Source organism: Epinephelus moara, chromosome 2 (genome assembly GCF_006386435.1).
Source record: "Epinephelus moara isolate mb chromosome 2, YSFRI_EMoa_1.0, whole genome shotgun sequence".
NCBI classification, from domain to species: domain Eukaryota; kingdom Metazoa; phylum Chordata; class Actinopteri; order Perciformes; family Serranidae; genus Epinephelus; species Epinephelus moara.
The window spans coordinates 3,762,662-3,781,905 of NC_065507.1; the positions used below are offsets into that span (position 1 = coordinate 3,762,662).

General features: G+C 44.1%; 1 protein-coding gene across 1 annotated transcript in view; it reads right to left on the reverse strand.

The window, feature by feature from the left end:
- The window catches only part of LOC126400883 (chloride channel protein 2-like), a 230,559-nt gene that overhangs the window by 161,649 nt on the left and 49,666 nt on the right, over nt 1-19,244 (reverse strand). Inside the window, exon 2 of the mRNA XM_050061878.1 lies at nt 1,436-1,586. Coding sequence (XP_049917835.1) covers nt 1,436-1,586 — 151 coding nt within the window. The remainder of the gene's footprint in view (nt 1-1,435; nt 1,587-19,244) is intronic.

A 19,244-nucleotide genomic window follows, 5' to 3' on the forward strand; every position in this document is an offset into this window, starting at 1 on the left:
CAGGCCGACACACAAACAGTGGAAGGAGATCAGCTCTGCGCTCAGGATTTCAAGTCAATAGGCTATGATACGGTGCTTCTTACAGTTGCTTAGCAACCTCAGATGCAACCTGCCGGCGCGCTCTTGACAGCTGGCACATAAAAGACACAATAGTAGCACCCAGCGCTTGACCTCGTGTTTTCCACGCAGTTAAAGACGCAGCATGTGCCCCGTACATCCTGTACGTAACAAATGCAGTTATTTTAACAGAAAACACAATCGATATCTCAGCCTAACCAAGTAGTTTGGTGCCTCAACCCAACCGTGCCACCACCACGCAATGCGGTGTAAGAAGTGGGGATTATTTCACGTATTTCTGTGAGATTACAGTGGATGAAAAGCTGCTGGCTGAAAGGCAAACTGTATTAAAATTAAAAAAGGGAAAAACTACAGCTGTAGGCCGATTATGTCTGATGGTAATGAAGATAAGTGTGAAGTGTCTCTGTCCTACATTAATATCCCTTGAATCTGAGAGTCTGAAAAGGCTTGTTGATACAACAGGTCCTTTGAAGTCGAGGCCAGTTTCAGCTGCTCCACTTGTGATATTGCCACATATCAAGTGATACGGGGAATACAATGGTCTCTAGTGCTAGTGTGCTGAAGTGCAAGTGTGAGACCTTGTTACATAGTGTGGTACCTTAGGCATTCACATAAATAGGAACACTTTTGATTAGACAGTGAAAATATTGCCCAAATTTTATCGTTTCTAAAAACAGGAACTGGTTGAAGACATTAATCTTGCTGATTTAAGGCATTAATGGCTTCCTCCCGTCATTTTTATGGTCCACACAGAATTGTAAAGGCTTCCTGTTGAGCTATTTGAGTGTAATCCCAAGAAGAGACTTTATAAAATGCTTCTTGGAGGCAATAAAAGAGGTTCAGCCCCACCAGGGCTGGGCAGTATTTGAATTTTTTAATCAATGATGTGACTGATGAATCGCCTTCTACGAATGGATTGCATCAATATTCACCTCACATATGCAGCATATTCATAAATATCAAAACACGTACAAATGTTATATTTCTATATTTTCCTGATATAATGAGAAAATGATTATGAAAAAGCCACAGAGTGACAGCAGCTGGCTTAAGACTGAAGATTTTGTGTGATGGGAGAATCACAATGTAAACCGTTGACGTGGTTCAGCCCTGCTGTCTACAAGCTTGAAATCGACTTTGTACTAAATAATGCATTTTTTATCCAGACGAAAGGAATATTCTGAGTTGTTGATGTTATTTACAAAAGAATTAACGACATTTGGCTTAAATCACAGGAGCTGCATCATAACAACTATTAATAATCTTATGGAAACAATGTCTACTGACAGATTTAGTTCCATCCAGGTGGACCTGTTGTCCGTCAGTCTCAGTGTTGACCCTGTGGTATTAAACTTACTGCGACACTTGGCACAGCGTCCCTTGTCGTACTCCAGCAGGTCCAGTGTCCGGCTTCGGTCGCTGACCGATCGTCTCTGCCCGCTCTCCCTCAGCCGAGCGGCCTCCTCTTTGGCGTACACCCCGAGCTCCTGGGTGTAGCGCCCATACATCTGGAAAGCGACACAGCAAGGTCATTAGTGTCAGTATTCTTTTTAATATACTTTATTAATCCCAAAGTGAAATGTAATTTGTGTCACTCTGTTGTCATACACACTCAGGCCTGAAATACACACATGCACAAACAGGACTTATACATGCATTACAGGCACCCACCAAGCAGTTGGGGGTTCAGTGCCTTGCTCGACAGCGCCCAGGAGGTGAGCTTGTACCTCTCCAGCAGCCAGCCAATGCTCCATACTTGGTCCGTACTGGGACCCTCCAGTTCCCAAGCCAAGTCCCTATGGACTCAGCTAAGGCCACCCCCCAATATTCAACAAACACACACATTCCACTCGTCCTACCAACAAGCAGAGATGGGATAACATTTATTTTTCAGGTTTCTAAATCTGCAATTCATTGACATTTAAACAATCACTCTGTTGGTTCTGCATCTTTTCCACTCATCAAATATGGACAATTCATGAATGAAGTGAGTTGGTGAAAGAAACAAGGGGATAAAGAGACTGGTGTGTTAGGAGAGAGACAGCAGCAAAGACAGATACAGTGCAGTGCTCACTGACTTTTCTTTAACCTCATAATGACCTGGAGGACCTCTGGGCAATCAGGCTCCAGACTAACTTTTCCACTGGCAGCACTGGTGCTGCTAACTGTCTCTGAAGGTGGCTCCACCAAATGATTTGGGCACACCCTTTTCTTGGCACAGTATGGTATTAATCAATGAGCTTGTGTGTTGATGAACTGTCTTAATTTACATACCCTAGTTTTTCCATCGATGTAAAGACTGACAGTGTGTTGAGACTTACTCAGTTTGTGTCTGAACACCTGGTTGAGTGTGGTCTGATGGACTGACTGCTAGCGTTAGCATCAGAGGCTGTGCTAGCTCAGACCTCTGGGTTTGCTGCTAAATGCTTTGTGTTGAGGTGATATTTCAGGCTTGAAGTCCTCTGATGGTACGGAAATTCCTTACAGCAGAAACTGCAGAAAACAGTGCTCCTATCAACAGTTCCATCTGGGCGTTTCAAATGTAAATGTTCCATTCACGAGGCCGAGCAGTGTCGTCTCGTCTGCCTAAATCACGTGACAAAGCCACCGTGGCCTTCAATGACACACCCGGTCACAGGGCATCACGGAATGAGATTAATCAGTGTTAATTTCTCTTACGCGTTATTTTTTTAGTGATTAATTAACCAAAGTGATCGCATTATTTTGACAGCCCTAATTATATTATATTGATATTATATTTTGATCTAAGTCTGGGGCCCAGCTCGCCCTTTCTTAAGGTCAGGGGTCAGCCAACACGTCTGTGTGGAAGAATGTTGTACAGCGCAAAGAGCTGTCTCTTAGTCTGCAAAAGTAACCCCCCTGAAAAAGATAAAACTTGTCTATTTACTTTCAGGAAACACACACACACACACACACACACACACACACACACACACACACACACACGCACACACGCCCTCACGGACTCAGCAGTGAACCGAATAACTTCTCACTGGCTCCAAACTGGTCAAATTTCAACCTTAACTGTGACCCCAGCGTAACAACCCACACAAACAGACATTGTTTTAAACACACACAAATACACACATACAAAAGAAGTAAAGTCAGCACTACAACAGACAGGAAGTGCCAAGTTTTGTACACAGCCCAGACTTCAGCTCCCCCTTCACTGAAGCTCCTCAGTGGCAGAAAGGAAAGGGGGCATTAATGATTTCCTCTTGGCCGCCAGTCACAGCGCAACAAGGTATTTAAACTCTCCTCGACAGGTCAATCAAGGTCATCAAGATGGATCTCAGCGGCGTGAGAGGTGCTGATGCATCGGTTATTAGTATTAAAAACAATCAAATATCACCATAGATAAATGCAGGTGAGGGATGTTTACAGCACAGACTGTGCTGCACTTCACTTTACTGCAGCTTCATGACTAATAAGTTCTGAATCAAAATGTCTGCAGGCACTTTTCTCTGGGATTTCAAGAAAAAAATACACGTTAAAAGAATTTGATTTGCAGCAGGACATTTGTCAGCCATTCTGAATTCATGCAAAAACCTTCTATTCAATCAGTCCTGCAAAACTGATCCAACTGTGACAAAACTTTGCACACAGTGCAGCTGAACTTCCTCGATTACAGCCGTAACTCTTCTAAGTCCAAACCCTGTGGTGCACTGATGAAGTCCACCGTGAAGGGGCGAACAGGGATTGGAATATACAGCACTGTAGCCTCATTCCTAAATGCGTAATGCAAGACTATCTAACTTCATAAGAGTCTATGCAAGTGAGAGGGCCCAGAGAGTGTGTCAGGCTACATTTGGTCATACTGAACTGATCCAACACTGGAACAAATCTGCAGTTTTTCAAATGGAATAAATTCTGTCGGGCACATTTTCAGCTGCATTTGCAAGTCTTAGCTTCAGTGTATCCTCTATTGAAATCAGATGATGTGCAAGCTTTAAATTCTTTCTTGCTTTGTTGTTTGAGTTGCTGCCGGGGCTGTTTGTGGTGGAGGTGTTTATGTCAACAACAATGTGACTTGAAACAAATCTTAATATCATGGTCGAAAGAGTTGACTGATAACAATTCATTCATCTTCCGTAACTGCTTATCCTATTAGGGGTCGCAGGGGGCCGGAGTCTAACCCACCTGACTCTGGGCGAGAGGCAGGGTTCACCCTGGACAGGTCACCAGACTATCACAGGGCTGACACATAGAGACAGACAACCATTCACACTCACATTCACACTTACGGACAATTTAGAGTCACCAGCATGTCTTTGGACTGTGGGAGGAAGCTGGAGCACCTGGAGGAAACCCACACTGACACAGGGAGAACATGCAAACTCTGCACAGGGCTCCCCCACCCTGGGTTCAAACCAGCAACTGACTGACAACAATATATCTACATCTTTATTGACAAATGAAGAGAAGACAAAATTACAGACTTTTTATTCAAGCAATCATGTTAATCTGAAATTTGCATTCCTGCACACCTGGATCAACTTCCTGGTCACACACCTGCAGTGCAGCACCTATAGTGCTGGAGCCTGGAGCTAATCACACACTTTATGGCCTCAGAAGATATACCAAGTAAAAAGGTGACAGAGAAATAAATGATAGCAACAGTGAGGTTTTGCTGAAAACAATTCTGACCAAGTGATGGCGCAAGAGAAATAGGCAGAGTATCACCGAAGAACACAAAGACCATGGATGTCTGGACCATATTGCATGGTATTCCATCGAACAGTTGTCTAAACATTTCTCTCTGAATCACAAAAGTTAACCTGTTGGTTGTGCAAAGTTAGTAGGATTCATCCTGTAGCTGGAGAAAAAAATGCCTAACGACTTTGATCTCTGAGCTAATTTACCCGTTCATGACAACTATGCAGGGGTTGACGTTTTAAGGCCCATTTATGCTCAACATTAAATACGGATCCGGATACGGACGGAGCCTTCTGTCCGTGCTCCACGTTCATTTCGTCCGTATTTCTGCACGTTTCCATAAAGCTTACGGATATGGGCCAAACGGAGCAGTACCACCGCAAACCGTGGGGGCAGTGTTGCTGTCACTACCCGATACGTAGCTCTAGTGAGACACGAAGAAGAAATAACAATTCAATTTCTCTCATCAGCAGTACTAGAGGAAAGAATTCTCCATCCTCCAGTCGCGATGTATTTAACGGCCTCACCGACAACGCTGCCTCTATTTTTGTCTTTTATGCAAGAGGTACATTATCAATATCTCCTCCACAGTCGCCATGTTTGTTTTTGAGTTTGTTGTTGTCATAAACTTTTGACGCTGGGCTGCCCCCTGGTGGATATATTGGTTAACATCCATGCCAACGTAAAGGGCGCATGGAAGTATGTGGGCAGTGACGGTAACATCGTTTGAAACGGACGTATACATTTTCGTACGTAAAGGGAGCATAAATGGGCCTTAATATGACTCACACATTTAGGCTAAATGTTATGAAGTTACACATAGTTAAGTGCGCAGCTACTTTTTCACCAGCAAAAATCAACATTAGCATTATAAGTAAACGTAATGTAACTGTAAATGCACAATGCTAACCAAACTAGCTTGCTAGCTCAACCCTCTTGTCCAAATAAGATCTTTTTAAGTCTCCAAAAATCCAAGATTGTTGACGGCCACAATGCCAAACTCAAGGCTTCAAAACAGGAACCCAAAAACCAGTGGGTGACATCATGGTGGCTATGTCCATGGCTTAAAAATGGGTCATTATTTGTCCCCAGTATGGCATAAACAATCAGAGCCTTTTAACTTCTACAGGCTTCCTTTTCTTAACACCTCTGGAGCGGGTGGTAGTGACATAATACTGGCATGACCTTGGAATGGTGCTTCTCTTTTTACTTTGAGACTGGTTTAGTTGTGTTTACACAGCAAAGCAAAAGGTACACTGCTATTTCTGTCTTAATGTCCAGATTTATAATGCATGCATGTCAAGACAAAACAGACGCTGATAGCAGGCTTATATTTCTTGGAATGTGGCCCCTATGATCTGACAAAAGGAACAATGTTTAGATAACACACACACAGGCTCGCGCACACCCACTCTCCCACACACATGCTCACACAATGCTAAACCATGAATGATGACAGAGATGCACTTGGCACCTTGCAAACACCGTCTGCCATGCACACAAACAGGAGGCCTGTAGGCTATTTTTAGCACACATATACACACACCATAAAGCTTAGTTCACTGCTGCTCTACTGGGGTCAACGATCACAGCAGGTTGACCGACGGCGGTACGGGGCTTTAAACTGTAGAACTGTCATTTAAAAAAGAGCATCGAGGACATTAACCTAAATAAAGGGCAGTTACTAATTCAAAGACCAGAAGGGTTCAGGTCACACAGAAAGAATACATGTTTGACGCAGCCTCGTAACAACCATGATGTGAAAAGGTCGACAACTGTGATTTCCAGGCACTGCAACCCGGCCGTGTGCAAGTCCTGTAATATCAAACATGCTTGGTATTTGTCAAGCTTTGCCAATAGCAACACAAGGGTCAATAAAATTCCAGCAGTGTCTGTCACTGGTATCAGCATCAGTGCTGACTATTGAATGGATCAGGCCAGACGTGACTGATCAACACCGTTTCTCAATGTCATTTCAAAATCGTGGAGAACAAGTCTGAAAACAATATTTCTGCAGAAGTCTCTACGTCAAGACGCAGTGTGCTGCCAATGAAGTGATTGCTGGATGGTGTACTAGCGTCTAAAACCTTCAAAGTGACTCTCAGTTTGGGAGTTGTGTGTCCAAACGCTTTCAGAACTTTCTGAAGCAGGAAATCAAACAACCATGCCCCTTTTATGCAGCAATTGGCCAGGTGTGCAGAGGTGACAGTACGCAGGGATTGAACTTCACCCTCGGGTTCTTTTTCATTCTTCACACAGCTACTTCTGCTACGTTTTGTTCGTATTGAGCACCACAATTCCCCCTCCATCCTCCAGCCCATCCCCTCTCTGTGACAACAGGGCTTTCTTCCACTTTCCAGTGTGGCTATTTGCAACAAATACAAACACTTTAAAGTAAAGAAGTGATGGGTTGTCACTCTCATGTTAGCTTGCAGGAATGCTTCTGTTCATCTCAACACAGTCAGGCAGACAGATTAAATTTAGAAGGGCCTTTATTGTGAAAGGAGCTTGAGTTTTCTAGGCTTTTCCTATGTTTTTCTTGTTCCCTTGTTCTTTCGTTTGCAGGATGTATGACGTATGGTGCACAGGCTGTTGTCAGTTATTGAGAAACACACCCACAGCTGGTTAGTCCCCCCACACCTGTGTACACCTGTGTAATGGTTGGAGCGGTTTCTATTGAGGCTCAATTCTTGAAATAATGGTGTTGAATACTCTCGATGAAGGTCAAGGAGGACTGAAAGGTTAGTGTTACTAATAAACTGCGAAGCTGAGCAAGAGCAGCGTGCAGGATTTTCTGTTCAAAGACTCAAGTAACATTTTCATTTTGAATATGCAAATACCGTTATTCAAACAAATTCATTTAAGGACAGGAAAATTGGAAGGAGAAAATTGGAACAGCGCGTGTTCATGCCAAAGCCAGGTAAGTGATCATCTGCCTTTGACCATGGGAGGGCTGCCTGAGGCTTTCCTTGCACAACAGCTTGATTCTCACACAAAGATCCACTTTGTCAGGCTTGTAAGTATTGTGTTTGTGTCTGAACCATCACTGGTTTGGACCACTCAGCGTCCTGTGAGGAGCTACTGTCAGCTACAGGTGCTGTTTAGGTGAATGTGATGATATGAAAAGACGACCGTTTGTTCAAAACAACAATGGCGGCTCCTAAGGTTAGCGTAGATACTGCAATAGTCTCAGTTGTATCAGAACTGGAGAGTATTCCCTCATTGAAAGGATGGATGTTTTCCCTGTTCTCCCAACTGGGTAACAGACAGGGATAAACAGATGGTTCAGCCAATCACCTGCCAAGTATTTTTTACAGAGTATCTGCCTTTTTTTCCAAACAGTTTCCAATGATGGCTTCTCAAATGGTTCTGTGTAACAAACCATCTGGTGCGTCAGGTTAGCCTGAGGCCAACCACAGAGTTTGAAATGCATCACCTGCACCATTCTGCATAATTTGAGCACTTTAGTCGGCGTCTTGCTGTGAAGGTGTGAGCATTTGTTGATTTCTGAATATCAGAAGCAAACAGTGTGCCTCTAATGTTCTTTGTACAAGTTAATTAACCACAACTGTGCATCTTTAGTCCCAAGCCACGTACGCAACCTCCTGCCTGTTATTAAGTTGGCCACTTGACCTGAGTATACCTCTGCAGAGTTGATATAAAAATCACCCTTCACCACATTAGATACAAACTGCTCTTTCAGTGAAACTGCCTGACTCAGGCTTATCAAAGGATCTGTGCTTGAAATAGGTGGCTTAACTGAACCAGGAAAAAGATGATGGAATTTTCTGGGGGGGCAAGAGAGCAGAGCAAGGAGGGGCGTCCCAGTGTCTGTCAGGAAGTTATGAGCTGGCAAAAAGCTCTTAGTTCAGATCCCGGAGTCAGCAGTGGACGTTGCTTGGCAATATTGGATATTAAGAGATCATCAATTCTGATTAAGATTGCGCCGATCAGTTCCAGTTCTCACTGAACCATGTTTCCTATTTGTGCCAATAAATATTAAAGAACAGACACCAAAAGGTTTCGTAAGCAAAAAAACATCCTCATTTGAAGGGGCACAGAGAAGATCACCTGGTAGAGCAGACCCCCCATGTTTAAGTCCTTGTCCCAAAGGTTGTAGGTTCAGTTCTGATCTACGTCCCTTTGGTGAATGTCATCGCCTCTCTTGGTCCCCCTTTCATGCTAAAACTGTCCTATCAAACATTCATTGGCTGATTCTCAGGCAATATGACTACAACTAAGGCTACGTTCAGACTGCAGGCAAACGTGGCCCAAATCTGACTTTGCTCACACGTGACTCTGACCTGACCACAAGAGTGTTAACAGCACAAGTCACTTGGAATCTGATCTTTACAATTCTGATTTGGGCCACCTCCATATATGCCCTAAATATCATTCAGCTCCATTTGTTTGCAATGCAGCCTCAGCTTTAACAGTCATATCGGAGTTCATGCGAGTCTTGTGAAAACGACAGATATAGTTAAACGTAGCTCATAACATACTAAAATTTTGAAAGAAACTTTTTTCAATGAAGCCATTCACATCACTAACACATCACCCTTGGCTGCAACTCTGCATCCACACACACCTCCATACAGACGTAGCAGCCAGTGCTGCACAAAAAGACAACATTAAAAAACTGGACTCTCTTTCTCCACATCCTGGTCCTCGTTTTCTTCTTATCATCAAATTTGCTGGCTTCCTCTGCACATCAACTTAGAAATGAGACTATAAACACTGACTTCAGCGGCCTCCATGTTTACTCCCGCATGACAGAGTGTGGCATGTAATGTCTTTGTTATTGTTCTTTTGCGCATGCAGGTCAGTTCAAGACCATGACTACATTCAAGAAAATAATGCAAACAGCCAAACAAAGAGCATTAAGCACTGACACTTGGAGCGTGAACGTGGCCTAAGACCATCTATAATAATGTGAATCTGTATCTACATTTTCATTAATGCCTTTTGTCATGCTTAGCTATACCTCTGAGCATTAGTTGCACATGTTGGCACTTTTTTAACCAGTAATGCAGACCCAAGCACAGCAGGACCAAACTACGCTCGATAAGCAAGATCAAAAGGCATAGAACAGAAGCACAACATTTCTTGATGAATCCCTGTTCTCAAAATGTTGTGCTGGTTCCAATTCAAAACCATTTGTCAATACCAATCCCCACTCAGCAGAGAGGAGTAATTGACTGACAAGCCTCAAAATACCTTGCCAGATGCATGAAAGAGTCCAATATAGGAGTAGGAAAGGAATGAACACAAACAGTGGTAAACAGAGGGAAAATCGAGAAGGGAAACATTTGGGGAGCGATTTGGGGTTTCTGACATCAAATGGCAACCACTGTTTTACCCAAGATGCCATTCTGGATGGCATTCTTTGCCACATTCTTGATCGCCAACCCTAAGTTTTAATTAACTAAGGAGACTTCAAACGCAGCGGAAACTCAAAAGACCCGAAAACAAGAGGGCAGAAATAGACCTTCTCAGATGCACCCCCTTCAAACTTGCATCTGAGCAGAGGAAGAAAACAAACAGACCCATCCAGAACAAAGGCATTACTGGTTGAAAGCCTATCATTATGTTGAGCATAGTCAGAAATGGGCGCTCGGCTTAGCCTGCCTGCCTGGGTTAATTGATCCCAGCTGACCGGGTTGTCCTGGACTCACTGTCCTGGCCGCGGGAACAAAGGCGGGAGCATGGGTGACAAATAATTCCAGCATCGATATGAAGGGTATTAGTCGCTGGAAGAACAAGGAGAGACAATAAAGCGAGATACATCATGTTACTCGCTGCAAGGCCATGAGGTGTTTCCAACCAAGAGCTCCACTTTAAACCTTTAACATGGAAGAAACAACACAAGTCAATGACTCACTGACGAACCTGCAATTAACAAGTGACAGTTTTGCCAAGATGAACCCATAAATACGTCTCAAGGGTCAAGTGACCTTGTTTAATGACGCACAAAATAGGTGAGCTAACAGGTGAGATAGGGGTGAGGAAAGGTCCACCTCTGTCCTTGACCTGGTTTTTTGATGCAATAGAGCAGCGTTACTCAATTTACAGCCCATGGGTAAAATCTAGCCCGCAAACAGGTGCCAAGCGTGTTTTTTTACAAACTTGACATGTTTGCAAGTCTATTCAGGATGGGCCCACAACCCACTGTTAGACCAGTTGGAAACCGCTGCTCTAATTCACAATGGAAATACTTGTTTTGTACTTTCAATGGAAATAAGGTTCCAGGGTGCAAAAAAGACTAATCAAAGTAGAGCTTGTTCATAAAAAATGGCAGGGGAGGATTCCCCAGACCCCTGACAGAGGTTTGGGCTAAGCCTCGAAGGTCCTCAAGTCCTAGAAAAGCCCCTGCGTACACCTGACCTATGCAGGGCTGCTGTGACCGGCCTCTGGCCTCCAGTCATTTTGTAAATGCGGCCCCCGAAAATGCAAGTTATGTATCCCTGCAATAAAGTCTTGCAGAAATTCTTAGACGTGTAGTTTGGAGGAGGAATGAACTTGTCACCTGTGTGAGAGATAACATTAGGGCTGTCGAGGTGAAGGAACTGTCCTGTGGCGATTTAGGGTGGCTCAACAGCAATATGTGATATTACCGCCATTTTTTGTTACAGAGCAGAATGAACGCTCAGCGCCTCATCACGCTGCTGGCATTTGTAGCAGAGTGTAAATACACAGCGCTCCCATTAAAAAAAAAAAAAGAGCATGAACAAATTGCTTGTAGCAGTTGCTTGACATCCTTGTGTCTGAATATTCACGGTGTTGGAAGGGTAAATAAATCTAAATCCACTAGTTCTGTCTTTCCTTTGACATTTTCATAGACGGACCCATGGATGATATTATAGATAACAGGTGACTAAAAGTTCTTGGACACGTAAATTGTTCAGGAACTTAACTTTTGTTGGTTGCATTTGTAAAAGTTTGCCAACCTCATGAGTCATAGACTTTCCCTACACCCAGGAGATCTCTCTGGCACAATCGTTTACGATTCAGAGATCGGTACAAGGATAAAAACAACAACAACAACAACAGCAGCAGGAGGGGATAAGAAGAGGACGTCATGTCTTAATGATATGCAAAGTTCAGAGAGGGAAAAAAACAAGTCAAGGAGAAGAGGACAGAGAAAGACTGTAGAGACAAAGGTCCTGATTGTCTCCAGGAGCCAATCAATGAGCTCAGACGGAGCCACACCTTCCTCTGGTTTAGCCACTGAATGGTTAATGAGTGAACTGACTGCCCAGGAAGTCATAGTTAGAGTGGACACACATACACAGAGACAGAGACAGAGACAGAGACAGAGACACACAGTATCACGGGTAGCTGAAAAAAACAACTAAAGGGATACAGTAGTGCAAAGGTAATGTGGGGCTACTGGAAAAAGAGGGAGCTTTCTTGTGTGTGTGTGTGTGTGTGTGTGTGTGTGTGTGTGTGTGTGTGTTTGTGCTGTCTTGTGTGGCATTGCGTGTGGTTCAATGCCAACTACATACAAATCAGGCAAACCCGTGGTGGGGACCCCAAATGATGTAACAAGAGCCTAAAATATACACAAACAGGACTCAAAAGCTTGCAACACACACACACACAAACACACACATACACACACACACACACACACACACACACACACACACACAGCTGGCTACAGTCCAAGCAGTCAACCCTAAATGACCAGAAGCCTCACCGTTCGAGCCCAGCATGCCACCACTCACTTCAGCTAATGAGCTCCCTGACAGCGTGTGTGTGCATGTGTGTCCACTTCTGAGTGTGTGAGCGTGTGTGTGTGAAGAACATGGAAAAACACCATTGATTTTGATCACTCAAAGATTCAGAGCGCTGCAGTGAAAAGAGACAAAAAGCAGATAAGGCTAAGCTCGTTCTCGTCCGTCAACCTTCCTTTTAAAAACATCCATCCATACAATAACAGGTAGAGGAGGGAGCTCTGCACACACCTTTTCCTGCTGTTGTTTTAATGTGTGTGTGCGAGTGTGTCAGCACGCTGTGGGAAGGAAGGAGGAAGAGAATTGGAAGGAATCATTGCGCAATTAATCTAAAAGAGGTACTGTGTGAGGCACTGAGGGAAGAAAGGCCGAGGAACGAGCCTGTGTGGGACAGAGGGAGGAATGTGATGGTGTGAAGACTTTTTCACTCTAATGAGGACAAAATTGTCGGAAACACTGAGTCCACTGAGGTTTTTCAGGCTCACAGAATGTTGGTGAACACTGCAGCACCTTTGTCTTATCACAAAGGCTGGATTTTCCACTTCAAGTGTGGCATATTTTGGGGGAACTCCAACACATCTGAACTTCAGGAGCAACAATAATTACAATGTCCCCTTCAGCTACACCCTCGCTTCAAACAATGACAAAGACAGATCTGGGCTCACAGTTATCCCACTGCTAAAAGTGAAACTTTGGACCTCCATAAAAGTAAAGGATTTTCACATTAACTCCAGTTTGCAAACTTTCTTACGTTACGTTTAGTCAACACACGCTCATGGTTGGGTTTAGGGAAAAAAGAACAAGGTTAACTTTACAATCTTATGGGAAGCAAACACCGGCCTCCCAGGTGAAAGCCTGTGGTTGATGGATCCATCCACCCTACCCGGACTTCCGCCACCTTAACCTTCATTATTTTGCCACCACATTTCCCCATTATATCGCCAGGTGCTGTTAACAATAACAGTGACTGGTTTCGTATCATGCCAACATGAAAGGACCTCTTTTTTCCATCGGTGTCTGATGCCAGAAGTCACTGACCAAGCGCTGCTATTTGACGACTTCGGAGTGAACCCAGGTTGCTATAGTTTATTGTGTGACGCCAGTCTGGCTGCATGTTAGTACATGTGTGCATCCCAATGGCTAGCTCATAGCAGACGCTTTGCACTATGCTCATACAGTGGTTACCGTTGATATCAGGATGCCACCAAGAATAGCATCCACCCTCCGGTTAATGCCGTCAGCTCTGTAACCACTGTTTATGGAGTTAGCACCGTTAGCTGCTAGCTGCCAGCTCAGCCACCTCCACATCGAGGACAGTGTCGAGAACGTGGATGTATAAAGCTCAGTGGCCTAGCATTAGAGTGTCCGCCCTGAGACTGGGAGGTCGTGGGTTCGATCCTCAGCCGGGTCATACCAAAGACTATAAAAATGGGACCCATTGCCTCCCTACTTGGCACTCAGCATCAGGGGTTGGAATTGGGGTGTTAGATCATCACGATTCCTGAGCGCGGCACCGCTGCTGCTCACTGCTCCCTCAGGGGATGGGTCAAATGCGGAGAACAAATTTCACACACTCAGGTGTGTGACAATCAGTGGGACTTTATCTTTAACTTTAAAGATAACTGGAAAGAGCGTTGGAGGCAGGACCCTGTTCGTTCCTATGAAAGTTGCTCAGTGGTGCAGTCAAAAAAACAATTTCCGCTGTACAAAAATACCCAAACCTTCCACATCAAGGGACGCATAAACTAAGCACGCTAGTGACTTTCGGTAGCCGAGCGGCTGACTTCTGGTTTAGCGCTCTGCTAACTTGAATGGGGACGAAATTTACTCGTGCGGCTCTTCTAGTCTTTTGAAATGCTACTGGACTGAATGGATCAAATTCCAATTATGAAACAAGTCATTTCATGGGGGTGTGACAGTCAAAAAGTGTATCCACTGATTTACAAACGTCTCTTTTACAATGTAAGTCTATGGGTCAAAGTCTTTCGGGGCCCAGTGGCATCGCTGGACAAATCTGGTTGTTGTAATTCCACTTTTGGCCACTATGTTAAAATGACTTGGGACTTGGTCCAGACAACACTCGTAGTTGTAGAGTAGATGTGACTGCAGAAAACTGAGATGAGTACACGTCTAAAGCAACTGCACAAAATATCAAGGGTCTACATGAACAATGCATTAGCCAAAACAATATAAATAATTCAGAATTCAGACAGGATGCTGCACGTTTTTTGTCAGGAGTGCAAACAATAACAAAGCTGGCAGTATACTAGAAAAAGTCCTTGATACTGATCGGCTATTGCTGCTCTGAGAACACATGATTGTACATGTGATCACTGCAGAGTAGCTCCTAAAAGAGAGCTCCATCGGTTTCTTATCACACTCCTACATTTTCGATCGATCAAAGGATTGATTCATAAGAACCAGAGATGTCTTTTATTCCACATATTCTCCTTCCTTGTCAAAACATGGCACCTACATTACCCAAAAACTTCCCCGCTGACAGTTTGATCGGAATTAGCAGCAGCTAATGCAGCCTTGAGCTGCCATCCTCAAGCAGAGATGAGGAGCGGCTCCAGCAGGTTATCAGACTCCACACAGCTTCCTCTGGAGACCCAAAAGGCTTTACACAACTTTTATTCTTAAAAGTTTAAGCACAGGCCCTGATCCCAAATTTATCCTCCTGAACAGCATGACTGTAAAATAGATTCGAAAAGAGCACTAAAAGAGAGCTAAAAGGAAAAAGACTGATGGAGTGAGACGTGGAAGGATGTACAGTAAATAAAGGTTTCACAATCCTCCTGTGGGGCACGCCGGGGGGCTAATAGAGAGTCTTGAGTGCTTGTGCCAGGCTGCCATGCCAACCCTCCGGGCCTCTCTTACACTGACCCAGAGCTGGCCAAACAGATGGATGAAAAGAAGGTGGGATGGATGGAGGGATGGATGACGGAGAAATAAGAGGCAGGAAAAGCTGCAGGAGGTGTTTGAGAAAAGCGGTGCGGCAATGACGGACAGATCGCACAGAAAGATAAAGAAAATGGAGAGGAAAAGGAGAATGGGTTAATGCGTGTGAAGAGGGGGGGCAGCTGGCACCATTTACAGAATCCATCCCACAATGTGAGCTGAATTTAGATTTTAACCGGGAGGAGGGAGGATTCAGGGAAAGGAAGAAAAAAAAAAGATGGAGGGAGGGGGAGAGAGGAAGAATGAAAGAGTGCAGCTGTGAACGGTGGAGGAACGGCTGGTGATTAATGATAGAGCCTTCACACCTGCCTGATGTTAGCGCAAAAGGGAAGGCGGGGAAATGCAGTGAATTACAGTACACACACACACACACACACACACACTAATGCACACAACAAAGTGCCAGCACATTTATCCTATAGTCTCGTACTTTTACTCCCACTTGTGCCGTATACATATTAATTATGCTCCAGAGTTCCAGTTAAATTAATAAGATTATTCAGTCCAATAAGCTTCAGTCTCCCAGAGGACAAACTACACACTCTAACTTATTCCTCTAATTTCTCTCCTCTCTATATCAGCTGCGTGCAGACAGAGGAGCACTGATGCCGTACTACAGTGACAGCATGAGTCTCTCTCCCTCTTCCTCCCTCCGTCTCCCTCCGTTCATTGCTGCCTCGTTCTGCCGCTCCAGTAATCAGTTCCAACGGCAGGCTGGCAGCTGCACATTGGTATTATTACCACGTCTTGACCACTACCACAAGAAAAGCCCCAGCCTGAGCAGAGTGTGGATATTCACCTGTGGACTGTGTGAGTGTGTGTGTGAGCAGCAGGTGCATTCTCCTGTTGCCTCATTACGAAAACCCATATTTACTTGGGCACATTCGGCTCCGCTGGCAAATCGCACCCCTGCTCTTTCCAAACACTTCACTTCCATCACTCTCCTTCCAGGGTTTAAAGCTGCACACGCGCTTCTGAATGCCAATGCTCATATTGATCTGTTTTTCTAACTGCTGCATAACTTTACATCTGAGTTTATATTGACAAATGATCAGGTTAATGCATGTAATGTAGACAGTGTTGCTGTTATACTCTCATCTTCCAGCTCTGCAGTTCCCCTCGGCTCCATGTTTTAGCTCCTTTCAGCTTATTGTTTTGTTTTCCAGCAACTTCACTGTTTTGGTCGACACCAGGGGTCACATTAACCGGATATTCTCAGTCATTGACCGTTTTTTTTACAACAATGACCGGAAAATCTGAAGGCCGTCGGTCATTTTGACCGGTGGCAATTACCACCCCTGCCCTCTTGGCGGCAGAGTGCACAGTCAGTGGTTTAAGTGGCTGCCGTTTTCACACTGCAGAGAAAAAGTCATTCATCTGCTTCATGTAGCGTTGTTGACATAACGCCCTGGACACACTGGACGCGGAACCGAAGCGCAGCGCCCAGCAGCGGAGGCAGTTTTCAGTCAGCGCCCATGTTAACCTATCTGACTGTCCACACAGGCCGCTGAGCAGAGCGGAGCGCCCACGGAGCACCTGCGGAGGCAGCGCTTCAGTTCGGCTTCTGGTCTATTTTTCACGGGAGCCGCAAGCGCTTCTGTCAAGCTGGATCGAGCGGATCGTACCAAACAGGAAGTCGGACACAGAAAAGACGAGAGAATCCGGCCAATTTTCAAAATAAAATAACAACAGCACACACTGAGGAACGTGAGGAGAAAATACCGTGTTTATAATTTAAAATAACACAACAGTGCATAACCGAACACATTTTTCAATACCATAATCACTTCATTACAATTTTAATTTTGTGTCACCAAGCCTACAGGCATAACTACATAACGCCCTGGACACACCGGACGCGTACGCGTTAGTGCCGTCCGGTGTGTCCAGGGCGAAGCCTAATGGCACGGGTGTGTGGATGTCTGTTCATCTTTTCGTTCATGTCCTTATTAATGCACACTTTATAACTTGCTTGTTGGATTAATAAAAAACAGACAAATGAAAACTAAATGTCTTTGAATATCTTCATTATCATTTAAATTTAAAAAATTTTATGACCCTGTCAGTCAAAATGACCGGCGACGAAAAAGTCTAGCGCAACGTCTTTTTTTTTTTTTTTTTCAAACCTGTTTGCATTAGTCTTTGTGGCTTAGCGCCACAAAAGGGTGTAAGCTTTTTATGAAGATTGATGCACTGTTAATCTTGCAGTCAAGTATTTTATACCCATACTGTGCGTGGTTGTGAGTTGTCTAGCGCAACGTCTGGTCAACACGTTCTCATCCGACCTCGTTGCACATTGATATTTGGCACTGACGCTGCCAGGCATCAATAAACTATGATGGCGACCAGCCACATATGCCAATGTGAAAGGACGGCTTTTTCCTTGGTGTGTCTGATGTCGAAAGTCGCAGACCAAGAGGTGGTTTGTGACAACTTGCTGACATCATATGTAAGCCAGCGGTTAGCTGTATCAGATAACTTGCTGACATCATATGTAAGCCAGCGGTTAGCTGTATCAGATAAGAGCCAGATATTCCCTCAGGAGATTAAGGCGAACAAACCAGTGCAATATTGGACTTAAAGTCATCAGGTGGATACAAATATGACTTAAAATGAAGGCTGTTTGCTAACAAGTTTGACATCTCATCATACAAAGTGTTATTTTGTGTCCGTAGCTTATTGTGTTTCATATAAAAAATGGTTTCACTGTTCTGTAAACTTGTAGCATTTTGAGCTGTGTCTGGAAATCCTTTAATATCCTCAGGTTTGCAGATTTGGCCTTCCAGTAAAATGCATAAATTGATTTTCAAAGAAAGACAGCCAATCCAGGGGATTATAAAACGAGATCCAAAATGTAGTCAACCTGAACAGAACCAAACAGAGAAACAACAGCAGTGGTGTGCAACCCACTGAGGAGCAGCCACGGTTGAAAAGATTCAAGACCTTTATTTGTCCCCAGAGGGGCAACTGGTATTTCCACAACAGCAATAAAAAGACAACAACACAGGGCTAAACACACAAGATAAAAACCACATCTACATAACCACACTGAATAAAAAACCCATAGATACAGTATTAAAAAGGTCAACACATGGAGCACAAAACTAAAATATCAGTGAAGGGGGAAAAAGGAACAGGAAAAAGGAGAAACAATACATGTAGTTTCCCCCTAAACTTGCTTTAAAAAATCACATTCTCATGATGTACTGCATGATTCGAGATGACAAAGAGTCTGCCAAGTCCACCTTAATATTTCACATAATGACACACAGACCCTAAAACCGCAGCAATAGAATGGGAACGTACCCAACCCCATCAGAGCCAGCGTAACTTGAGTCCTCATAACGCAGTGTGTTTACATGACATTAGAGAAAATCAATTTATTGTGTTTGTCCAGCTAAAACCAGACTTTTCAACTACGTGTAAACATGTTAGTCCAACTAAAATCATGCTACATTGAATTTCTCAAAGTCAGACTAACACACCCAGACAATGTGACTGGGAGTTGAATTCCTCCTGCATGTATCAGTCAATCAGACCAAAACTGGCCGAGGCGCTCTGAGCATGCTCCACAGTTTCCACCTCGGGATTTGACCCAGAAGTCGAATAGCATTAAATTTGTAACAGAAGAAGCTGGTAACAACATGGAGAAATCTACATCCAGAGCCGTGACTTTTTGGACGGACGAAACGTACAAAGCTGTAACGTTGTCCACCATGGTACCAGTTAGCAGCTAGCTAACCGTCGCTAACTTGTTTATCCATTGTTTGGTCTGTGACGTAATAGGTCAAC